This window comes from Manis pentadactyla, chromosome 1 (genome assembly GCF_030020395.1).
Source record: "Manis pentadactyla isolate mManPen7 chromosome 1, mManPen7.hap1, whole genome shotgun sequence".
Lineage (NCBI taxonomy): Eukaryota > Metazoa > Chordata > Mammalia > Pholidota > Manidae > Manis > Manis pentadactyla.
Window position 1 is genome coordinate 83,447,523 of NC_080019.1, and position 12,305 is coordinate 83,459,827.

General features: G+C 39.4%; 1 protein-coding gene across 1 annotated transcript in view; it reads left to right on the plus strand.

Moving 5' to 3' along the window:
- MED12L (mediator complex subunit 12L) overlaps positions 1 to 12,305 on the plus strand; it is a 326,362-nt gene that overhangs the window by 19,536 nt on the left and 294,521 nt on the right. The window contains 1 exon segment of the mRNA XM_057499138.1: positions 7,250 to 7,354. Coding sequence (XP_057355121.1) covers positions 7,250 to 7,354 — 105 coding nt within the window.

The window sequence follows — 12,305 nt, forward strand, 5'->3', positions numbered from 1 at the left end:
AGGTCAGTTCCTTGTTCCCTGTCACTAGTAGGGGCTGTGATTCAAACCCTGTGGAATGGAAGCAAGCCTGGGAAGTGGAGCTTGGTTGTTCAGGGCACTGAGTGCCTGCCGAGGTCATAGTGCTCTGACGTGGGGCCAGCGTTAGGTGGAGAGGAGGTCCACAGGTGTTAGAGAGCTTGCAGAGTGTTGTGCCTAGGTGCTTTTGTTCTTCAGCCTGCTCTGGGGAAAAAAGATGGGAAGCTTTTGAATAGTGGAGGGCAGAAAAGAAAACCTATTTCAGATAGATTCATCAGAGGCCATGGGCAGGCTGGACTCATGTGAAATTCTGGACAGAGGAAAGGAAATGTGTGAGCAGCAGTGGCCAAGGCCCACTTGGGAGGCAGCCACAGCTTAGAGAGGTGGTGTAGTTTGAAGGAAGGAATACATGTGAGACATGTTTTTAGAAAAGTATGGATAGAATTGGTTAATGCTGTGGTATGAGGAGAGAAGGATTATTCCCCTGTCTTCTGGGTCATTTCTATCTGCTGTGTTGCATAGACCATTAAGTATATCCATGGTGGGGATTACCATAGCCTCATTTCTAAAACTGGGATCTGCAGACATACTCTGGGGTCTGAGAGAATGTTCTTTTTGGGGAGAGTTGGACAAGGCTAGGAAAAATATACAGTTTTATTTTTAATTTTGTTTAATTAACACCCTAGCTAACATAGCTGCCTGACTAGTACATCAAGAGACATTTTTCTGCTGGAGCATTATCATTCCTGGTAGACATTTCCATCCAATTCATTGAACAGTCTTTGAGTTAGTTTGTTAGACCTGACTAGGTGACTCAGGAAACGGCATCTCTGCACATGTTCTGTGCATTAGATGAAAAATCTGGAGGAGCTTGAGAGTGTGTGTGTGTGTGTGTGTGTGTGTGTGTGTGTGTGTGTGTGTGTGTCTGTGTATGTGTATGTGTTTGCATGCATTTATTGTCTGCTTTGGAGATGGTCATTGAAAATTGTGCTTAAGTGACCTTTTCTTTTTGAGTAAGGAAGAGCTTAACCAAGTTCCAAACTACCATCAAATTCTGTTCGCTTTCCCGATGAAATGCTTTATTGAAATTAAAAGACTGCTTTGCGGAGCTCTCTTGTCCCCTCCTGGCATGAGCCAGGAGCTTTGTCTTCTCACTTTATTTCTAAATAAAGGCCTCTACCCTGGCTTTCCTACAAAAAAAAAAGACTGCTTTGAAAGTGATCCAAAAAATTAAGATCATTTTCTGAAGTTCAAGGTAAATGTGTCAGATGTATGGATGTATTTGGAGTTCACCCAAAGTATTGAAGGTCTGATTTTTGTATCAATACAGAATATGAAAATGCAGAATGAACCCCGGCCTTCCATATGAACAGGGGCCAATTTCTAGGCCATTCTTTTTTTTCTGTTTGTCTTGTTTGTCTCTGGGTACCTGTCTCCCTAAAATGGCCTAAAATGGCTTTAAGGCTTATTATTTTAGATGAAATCAATGACAAAAGGTGTGAGAGTCCTCCTTTCTCCATGTTGAGGTTACTTTGGGATCAGTTCTGTTCTAAACTTGTTGGAATCCATGTGCAGCCAGGTGGTGCCCTGCTGCCCTCCATCAGTGGGTGAGGTCTGGGAATTCATATTTTCAGCTACTTTCACCTCTTGGCTGGGTAAATAGAAGGTCTCATGCATGTGTATACAGTGTTTTGCCCTTGATGCTGTTAGTGATAAATGACTACATTTAAAACCCTCTGAATTCATGGTTGCTTCCCCTGTCCCAATAGTTATTAAAAGTACTTCTTTCATTTCCCCATGTTGTACAATGGGAAATTCTTTAGTTTCATAAGGATTGCTTTTACTGGAAAATGTTTGGCACTGCTGATCGGGTACCTAGAGCCAGGGCCTAGGAATAAGACCCTGATTAATGATTGGGTGTGCCCCAAATTTTGGAGGTTTTGGTTGTCTCCCTTTTGCAAATAGGCAAAGAAAGGCTGGTGATTCTATTACAAGCATATCATTGACTAAGTATAGTAGAACAAGTTTTAATCTCTGTAAGGACCATTGTAAGAATTTTGGTGGTTATCCTCTTTTGTTTAGAAAAATCTTTGAAGAGGTTCAAAGCTAGTGCAAGAGGAAGCTGTTTGTGTACAGTTTCTGGCTTGGGGATTTTAGAGGCATGCTGTTCCAAAATCTGGACTCTCTTCCTTCTATTTTTGCCGGATTAGATTTGGCAAAGGACTTCAAAGCTAAGTGTCATAAAAGTTTCTTGTTTGAGTTCATGTAGCACCCATTACTTCTTGTTCTGAATTTCTTAATGCTGCCTAATGCCACTAAGTATCCATGTCCCTAACCCATTTTCCCAGATTGGGGTCTACAGACAGCCATGGGTCAGAGAGAATGTTTTTCCTTTAAAAGGGTTCTGTTGGTGCATTACCAAAGAAACACTGGCTAAGCAACAATACTAAACACTCTGGAATTTGAATCTTAAGTCATTGTTTGGATTCTTGCTGGTGACTTTCACCCTTTTCAGAAGCTTTAGGAAGTAAACCATCAGAGTGCATGTTGTGGTTGCAATGCTTTGGGTTTTTATCCACTTTCACTTAGTTTCTCTAGGAAGCTGACCCAGTTTTGTATCAATATACCTCAAACAGAAGTGACTCCCAAGCTTCTGTTTTGGCTCTGTTTGCTTCCTGATGTAATTGAGTACCCTGTGGCCATAAATTTCCAGTATTTATGTCAGTGGTTCTTGAAATGTGGTCCCTAGATCAGCACTGGCTGGGAAGTTGTTAGAAATTCAAATTATCAGGCCTGGCCCCAGGCCTACTGAATTGGAATCTGTGGGCGGGACCCAGGAAGCTATGCTTTAGCAAACCTTTCCAGGGATTCTGATGCTCTCTGATTCTCTCAAATGTTTAAGAGCCACTGTAGAGGCCAAGGTCTTTTAAATTAATGAAGCTGACCTTTCAATTTTCTGAGGGCTTACTGGAGCTTCAGGTTATCACTTTTTTGAACCAGAAATATGACAGTAGCAGTAATATCAATTGGCCATTTTCATATAGTATAATGGTTGGAACATGGATTCATTGGAGTTCTCTACCCCTGTGTGACTTTTGGCAAGGTAATTAACCTCTCTGCTTTATTTTCTCAGCTGGGATATGGAGATGGTAGTAGAAACAGTCCCTATTCCTGTTTTACAGTTGAGGGAACCGAGGCACAGGAACAGTCCCAGAGCTTGCTTAGGGACACTGTTAAGTGGGGCTGGAGGTTCAAAATGGCAGACCCTGGACACACCCGCTGCTCTCTCCCTGCTCCATGCCTTGCCAGGGAGTTGTCCTTACAGTGCTGTCAACGCCAGCTGCAGCCACAGCTGTGAGCCAGCCAGCAGGTGGCCTGTAGTCAGCTGGGGTGGGGCAGCCCAAGGCGTGGTATTGCAGCAGAAGCAGCTCTTACACTGAAGCTCAGCGTATCTTAAACCTGGAGCCTCTGGTTCCCCCTTTCAGAAGCAGGGCTCTGAAAAGGTAAGAGCCGCCCTTGGTCTGGGGTCCTCAGTGAGAGTGTAGTGGCAGTCCACGGGGCAGGTGTTAGCTGTTGCTGTGATGGGGTGCACCTGCCAGTCAGTGGGGGGCCTGGTGGCCTCAGTGTGGACAGTCAGGCTCAATGAAGAGTTGCCCTGCATCCCACTGACTGTCAAATGTGCCACTGGATCTAAATCTGCTTCTTACTCTCTGTTTAAGTTGGGATTCTGTTTACATATGATCTCAAAGTGTGGGTGTGGTTGGTTGGTTTTTTGCTTGATTTTAATATACATGTAATATATGCTGAGTTTCCAAGGAAAAGAGCTGTTATGTTTTAATATACTTGGAGGAGATTTTATTAGCTTGAAGCTTTACCAAGAATTTTCACCATTTCAGAAAATTCATATCATGCTGTTCTGACTATTTGAAATGGCAGTACAGCATACCTGATGGCTGTGTTTTGTGGTTATTGCATTAAGGTGGTTCTAGGAATAGGAACAGACACAATTTCTTCATGTCTCTTAGGGCATATGGTGTACTTAAACTTCTCGAAGCTTAAAGTGGGAATAAATTACCTGGGAATTTGTTAAGGTGCAGATTGTGATGGGAACGGGACTGAGATTTTGCATTTCTAACGAGCCCCGGTGACGGCCAGTGCTGCTGGCCTGCGGACCACACTTTGAGTAGCGAACGTCTAGTGTTGTGTGTCTGAGTGTTTTCAATTACCTATGTTATTATAACTTCCTAAAAAAAAATTTTAGAGTGAGAGGGCATTATATTGATTTTTATAAGAATATTAGTACCAGTGAGTTATTGTTTATGATTTTCATTTCAGACTCAGAAAAAGGGTATTATAAAGTATTTGTTTTCAGGATGGTGCATTGGGCTTGATGGTGTAAGAGCCACTGCTCTGGGTGATGAAGTGGTTCTAGGCATCAATACAAATGGAATTAGTGATTCAGAATATGCTTATTTTAATTGTTCAAAACACGTTATCATTCACTTACTTATTCTTTCAACAAATATTTACTGAATGCCTTTGTGTGCTCTGTGTCAGGCACCGCTCTAAGTACTTGTCAGGTATCTGTGAATGAAATAAAGATCTCTGGTTTCATGGACCTTACCATCTGGTAGAGAGACAGATAGTACATGTTGTAAGTAAATTTTATGGTGTTTTGTTTGATAAGTGCTATGGATTATTGGAAGATTAGGAGTGGTGGGAGGTGAAGGAAATGGGATGAGTGGTTCCAATTTTAAATATTGTCACCAGATTTTTCATTGAGAATATGAATTTGAGCAAAGACTTAAGGAGTTAGGGGATTGGCTATGTGGATGCCAGGGGAAATAGACAGTGCAAAGGCTCTGAGGCTTGAGAATTTCCATTTGGCAGGCTTGAGGGGCTGCATGGAGTCCAGTGTGGCTGGAATAGAGTAGGCAAAGGGGAGTGTGGTTAAGGATGAAGTCAGAAAGGTAATGGGACCAGATCTCATAGGGACTTGTAGGACATTATAGGGTCTTTGCTTATGCTCTGAGTTGGGGAGTTAATGCAGGTTTTGTGCAGGAGTTACATGGTCTCAGTTTTAAAAAGCTCCCCATGGCTGCTGTGTTGAAAATGGCATTCAGAGGGTAAGGATAGAAGCAAGGAGGAGACCAGTTTAGGAGCCATTGCAATGTCCCAACATGAGATGATAGGGGTCCTGAACCAAAGAAGGCATTGGTGGTTGGATTCTGGATCTATTTTTGTGCAATTTCAGATGGAAGATGAAAAAGTTTTCAGAACTTAAAGCTCCCAACAGTACCTGTGTGGAAAATTTGTTGTGAGGAAAATCTGATGTGGTTGACAGACATGTAACCATGGTTCCATGTTCTTTTTCTGGGGATTGAGTGTGCATGTTTGTGTGTGTGTGTGTGCGTGTGCCCAGGGCATGTCTCTCCAGACCAGTGGTTAGCAGTCAAATACAATAGTGTTAGTTTAGAATAGAAAATGAAGCAGCACTAATTGAAACTAACTTGTCATTGAAAGCCTCACAATTTCCTCTTGGTTAAGCCAGAACGTATTTGTAGTAAAAACATATGCTGTTACTCAATTAATGTTTCTTATAATACTGTGATGATAAATCAGAGATAAAAATCCAATTTTTTTATCCCATTCCTCTTGTGATCCCATTTGTCCCCCTTCTTACTTTGACTCTGAGATTACAGAAATTTTGTTAGTGCACTGGTTTGACTGACACCTTTCTCACTTAAAATATGCGTTATGTAGTTTTGCCCTAGATTTTCAAATAATTAATTTGAAAATGTGGGAGCAATTTGAGATGTCTTCAGATACCTGTGTGCAACTTACTTTCTGTGCAGATCACAATTTCAGTGACCTGTGCTTGGAGGAGACTTGATTGACCTTGAGCTTGACTTCCTGTAGCTGGGGGTCTTTTGAAAGCCCACCAGAACAGTGGCTCACCCAGGTATTAGATAGAGCACACACAACTAAGGAAGGTTACACGGCATGTCTTCAGGAGACCTCGGTTCTTAGCCATGGTGACCTTTCAGGTGCTCATATGCCATAAACTGTTTTGTCCTAAGGCTTCCTGTCTAATCATGGTAGGTATGTCATCCAGTTGATTTTTCTCATTTTATACTTGCATCAGTTACTTATGAAGAACAAGTATATATTCTTATCCTTGTGCTGTGGCTACCATTACCCCAACTGTTACTGAGACCACTTCTTGGCTTGGATTGAGGGGAGCAGAAGATAGCTTCATTTACTCAAACCTGTCCTTCCCTTTTATTCTTTCAAGTCTATTCTTTAGGAACTCTGATTTTTCTTTAACACAGGCCTTTTTTTTTTTTTTTTAAAGCTTTGGGCTATTTTTGATGTGTTATGACCTTAGGAAGAAAAGTTTGCCCATATCTATCCAGTAGGAGACCTTTGTAAGGCGACTATGAGTTGTAGCTATGTATTTTTAGATCATATTTTCCTATGGCATTTGTACTTTGGCGACATGTGTCATGGAAATTTTTCTTCCTCGTCTAGGAGTGAGGAGACAGGATTTCTGTTCTTGTTCTGTGCAGTTACTGCCCTACCTTAGTGAACCTCACTCTTCTCATCTGTAAGCGGATGTGAACACACATGCCTACCATCTACGTTAGAGTGGTTACTGTCAAGCAAGCTAAGATGTGTAAAAAAACTTTGCAAGCTCTAAACTTCCCTTGAGTTGCACGTTGTGGTGTTGTGTGGTTATCACACAGCTTATGCCCAGGAAACCTTCATTTCTGTCTTTAACTTGCTGTGGAGTCTTGAGTAAATTAAATGAGTCAGTTTCCTTGAACATAAAATAGGGATGTGCATAGGGACTGGCAAAGAAAGGAGAGCCAAATGATGGACTCTTCAGAAACAATTCTAGTGAAAAAGTGCTATGATTTTATGTTTCTGTGTGTAGTGTGGGGTTTTGTTCAGTTTTTTCTTTTCCCAACTTACTAGTTAAACATTTTCAAACTTACAGAAAAGTGAATAGTATACCAAACACCTGCTTACCTTCTACCTGGAGTCAACACTTTGCCACATTCACTTTTTCTCTGTCTACATATTTATGTATTGGTTTTTAAACTTCAGTTTCTTTGGTGTGTGTTCAGCAGCTCTACAGAGTATAGCGAAGTTAGTCATTACTCAGGCAGTATGCCCAGTGAAGTTGGAGCTTTTACAGCCTTCTGATTAATCATTACCTTTTCCTGAACAGGATGAACTTACTGCTGTGAATGTAAAGCAAGGCTTCAACAATCAGCCAGCATTTACTGGAGATGAACATGGCTCAGCCAGAAATATTGTAATTAACCCATCAAAGGTAATGCTAATTGTCTATTTCCTACAACTTCTGAAAAAGTGTGTGTATCTGACACCCTTGATAGTTAATGTTGATAAATTATTGTTATTTAAGCCACAGTCCATATTCAGCATTCCCCCAAATATCTTGTATGCGATCCTGGTGCATTTGGTGGTAATGTCTCATCAGTCTGTTTTATTCTAGTACAGTATTGCTCTCCACCTTCTCTCATGTTGTGGATTTTGGGCCCCGAGAACTGCTGTTTTAGAAGAGTCCAGTCATTTATCTTACATTCTAGATTTGTCTGATTGTTTTCTTATGACAGGATTCAAGTTAAATATTTTTAGTAAGAAAACTACGTGGCATATCAGAAGACATGCTATGCCAACTTGCCCTGTTGTTGGTTATACTAAGTCTGGTCATGGAAGGTGGTGTCTGGCATCTCCTTACACTGTAAAAGAAGTCACCTTTTACTTGAAGTTATCTCTGCAGGGTGATACTTTGAGACCATATGAGTATCCTATTCTCCAATAAAATTTCATCCTATGGTTTTAGCATCGATTGATAATTCCTGCTGAATGATTCATTTTGCTGGTGGTGGAAAATGTGGTTTTCTAATTGTCATTCCTCATACTTTTGTTAGTTGGCATTCTTTTCTAAAAGGACACCTCATTTTTTAGTATCGCTTTGAACCTATGGACTCTTTAAAATTCGATGTATTTACTTTTTTCTTTTTGCCTACATTGTCTCACTTTTGGCCAGTGAGGGCACTGTTAACCTGTCTCTTGGGTTCGATTGACATTCTTACAGTCTGTGAGCCCTTCTTAACTTTGGCACAGTGACATACTCCAGGTTCATCTGTTCTTTTTTCTCTGCCCCAGCCCCCATTTGGATGCTCAGCATGCTCATTGCTGCTAGCATATCGTAAATTCTAGGTCCTTTGCATGGACACAGATACAGAAACAGACACAGATACAGAATTTGTATGGAAAATATATAGAAATTAATTTTTTCTTTTTCTTCCCTTCCTCTCTCCTTCCCTCACTTCTATGCTTCCTTCCAGCCACCCATCCATCCACCAGTCCTGACTCAGTACCACAGGGTTTCCCTTACTTTATTCCTGTCCCATCTTTGTGTCTCCCTCCTGTGTGATAAATAAATTATCAGCATATTTATTTATGCTCTCTCACAGTACACATTAAAAAGGTCCAGAGTAAACCAGTGCTTCTCCAACGACGAAGTTACCGTGTAAAATTTACAGTTTTTCTATGATACTTTTTTGTCCTTAGACTGATTTTCATTAAGGGTAAGTAGAATGTTGTGCTAAGAAAATGTCTTCAATTAAGTCTTTTTCTGTGTGGTTATGCTAACAATTAGGTATATAGATAGAATTATATGTTTCTGTTTGTATTGTTTAAAAGAATTTATTTTTTACCCTTTTTGAGTTATTTTCTGAATATTGTAACTTTTGAACACATCCACATCATACAAACAAATAAAAAGAAATCAAATATATTTATTTCTGTACTAACTTATATTTCCCTAGAGATAATCATTGTTAAAGCTTTGTGTATCATTCCTGATCTCTTTATGTGTGCAAATGTACACATATGCATATGTAATGATAATTTACTAAAGATCACCTGAAATATTTAAATGATATGAAAAAAAACAGAAACATTTTCTACAGATTCCCATCAACTAAATACAGTGTTTTCAGTTTTGTCTTTTTCCATCTTGATACACTCTTTGACATTGTGACCAAAATTATGTGTGTGTTGCAGTTGTGTTTATTTTTATTGTGGTAAAATATACATGTTATAAAATTTATGATTTTAATATTTTTAAGCATACAGTTCTTTGACAGTAAGTACATTCACAGTGTTGTGCAACTATCACCACCATCCATTTCCAGAATTTCTTCTTTATATTTCTAAAAAAATGTAACATTATTTTGTATGTACTTTTCCTTGAGGCTGAAGTATTCATATTAATAATAATTAATGGATAGATAACATTCTATCTTTTATGTGCTATGATGGACTGAACCTGCTGGTATATACCAATTAGCCTGTTTCAATTGTTTATGATTATTTATAAAGTAGTTATTGTTGTATTTGAACATTTGGCTTTTGTTCTACAGGATAAATTCCCAGAAGCGTATTCATTTGGTTAGAAGGTATATTAGTCAGCTAGGGCTGCCATAACAAAATAAATAGGGCGGCTTAAACAATAGAATTTGATTTTCTGAGAGGATTTATTTCCTTATGGTTCTGGAGGCCACAAGTCCAAGGTAAAGATGTCGGCAGCTGTGGTCTCTCCTCGGGCCTCTCTCCTCGGCGTGCGCTGGGCTGCCTCCCGCTGTATCCTCACATGGGTCCCTCCCCTGTGTGCATGTGTCTCTGGTGTTTCTTCTTATCAGGACCTCGGACTTACTGGATTAGGGCCTCACACTTACGACCTCATTTAACCTTTAAAGTCCCCATCTCCCTATACCATTACATTTGGGGTTAGAGCTCCAATATTTGAATTTTGGGGGTACACAATTCAGTTCATAACAAAGTATGAATGCTTTATATCTCTTAATATGAACTGCCAAATTGTTCTCAGTTGTATCAAGTTTCATGCGAATTTAAATAACTGAGTAAATGGAAATAACACCCATTACAACTGCTGCTGCGATTACCTGTCCTGTGAGATTTACTCAAGGATTTAAACCTTCTGAGGGGAATTTGATCTTATAAATATGAAATACGTGAATTACGGGGTAGCCTCTAAACTTTTTCCCATTTGCTTATCAAATGAATTATTTTCAAAATAGCTCTGGATGGATGGAAACATGTTTTAAATTGAACCTAATCACTCATACCTTGTCTGAGGAGGTACAAATTGATATAAACCTTATGGAGGCCAGTTTAACAGTGCTGATTAAAGTCACAGAATCATACAATCTGAATTCAGGAAATTTATCTGAAAGCTATAGCTGTGCATGTATGAAATAACAAATAGGAAAGGCCTTTCATTTTAATGTGATCTGTAATAGCAAGTTTGGAAAAACATTCCAAATGTCCATTAACGGGTTTGATTAAATAAAATGTAGTACCAGCAAAGTACATTATTATGTGTCTGTGAAAATAAAGAGGCTCTCTACATACAGATACGAAAGGCTCTCAGACATTTACTAAATGTACATAGGAGGTATACATATTAAGAGAAAAATAATATATTTGCATTTGCTCATGTATTCATGTAAAGATACACTGGAAAGGCACACAGGAAACTAATCAAAGTGGTTACTTGGGGTAGTGTCTTGCCAATGGGTTTCAGCCCTAGGCAAGTTCACTATGGACTCAGTGAGACAGAGGAATGACAATGGAACATTCTTGGGGTAAAAGGGTTTATACACAGCTTTGTTCTCCTGCTAATAGGTTGAGCGCTAGAATTACATCTGCATCCAACAGTCTGCAGGTCTGTAACCCTCCTTCATCTCTGCCTCTGCCCAGAGCCCAGGGCAGAGCTCTTTATATGGTGACTCAGTCAGTAATAGCTTATTGCCTGTGGGTGTAGAAGCAGTAGCCTAGCAGTAGGCCAGTTACATCGTCACATAGTTTAGGTTCAGGTGAGATCTTGGCCATAGGAGCTTCAGTTTTCCCAACAGGTAGGTTTTGGGACTTGGGAATGAGGCTCTTTTTGGTTTCAGAACAATGGAAATACAGTGTTGTTATAGTAAAATTAAGTGATCATACTTTTTTTTTCTTAAGTCTTATGTGCATTTTCTCCTTTTTTTACAGTATGTATACACTCACAACGTTTGTTACGAAGTAAAACATGCAGTCACCATGTTCCATTGCTATCATTAAAGACATAGAAGAGAGTATAATTATAAAACATATTGCTGAGACTAGTTCTGTAAAAAGAATTTTTATACCTTTATTATGATTAAAATGCTTATGCACAATTGCAAATAAGAATCTTCTACATATAAGACAATTTGCATAGGTAGGTGTTTAGGCCTTTGGTGCAAAGACCAAACACTGATGGAGAAATTTAAAATTAAAACAGTTTGCTATTATTGGCTGCTCCTTTTCAAACAACTGGTTTTTATTTACTTTTTGCATTTGATTTATTGTGTTTGGACATTCTGCAAACATTTGCTAAAAAAACACACTATGAAGTTGGTTTGTTCAGGGGAAGAAAAGGTGAAGCTCAGACTTCTTTTTTTCTAATCATAGTTGATCCTTGGGCAACATGGCGGTCAGTGGCATTGACCCCTACCTACCTACACAAAAATCTGCATATAAATTTTGACTCCCCCAAAACTAAACTACTAATAGCCTACTGTTGATTGGAAACCTTACTGGGAACGTAGTCAATGAACACATATTTTGTATATTACATGTATTATATTCTGTATTCTTAGAGTAAAGTAAGTTCTTTAAGAAAATGGTTTTTCAAAAGATCACAAATTATTATGCTCAGTGAAATAAGCCAGGTGGAGAAAGACAAGTATCAGATGATTTCAGTCATCTGTGGAGTATAAGAACAAAGGAAAAACTGAAGGAGCAAAACACCAGAAGACTCACAGAACCCAAGAATGGACTAACAGTTACCAAAGGGAAAAGGACTGGGGAGGACGGCTGGGAAGGGAGGGATAAGGGGGGGTGGGAAAGAAAGGGGGCATTATGATTAGCATGTATAATGTGGGGGGGCATGGGGAGGGCTGTACAACACAGAGAAGACAAGTAGTGATTCTACAACGTCTTACTATGCTGATGGACCGTGACTGCAATGGGGAATGTGGGGGGAACTTGGTGTTAGGGGTAGTCTAGTAAACAGTGTTCCTCATGTAATTGTAGACTAATGATACCAAAAAAAAAAATATCACAAATCTCCAAAAAATTTTCCAATAAATGTACTGAAAAAAATCCACATATAAGTGACTTACACAATCAAGTCCATGTTGTTCAAGGGC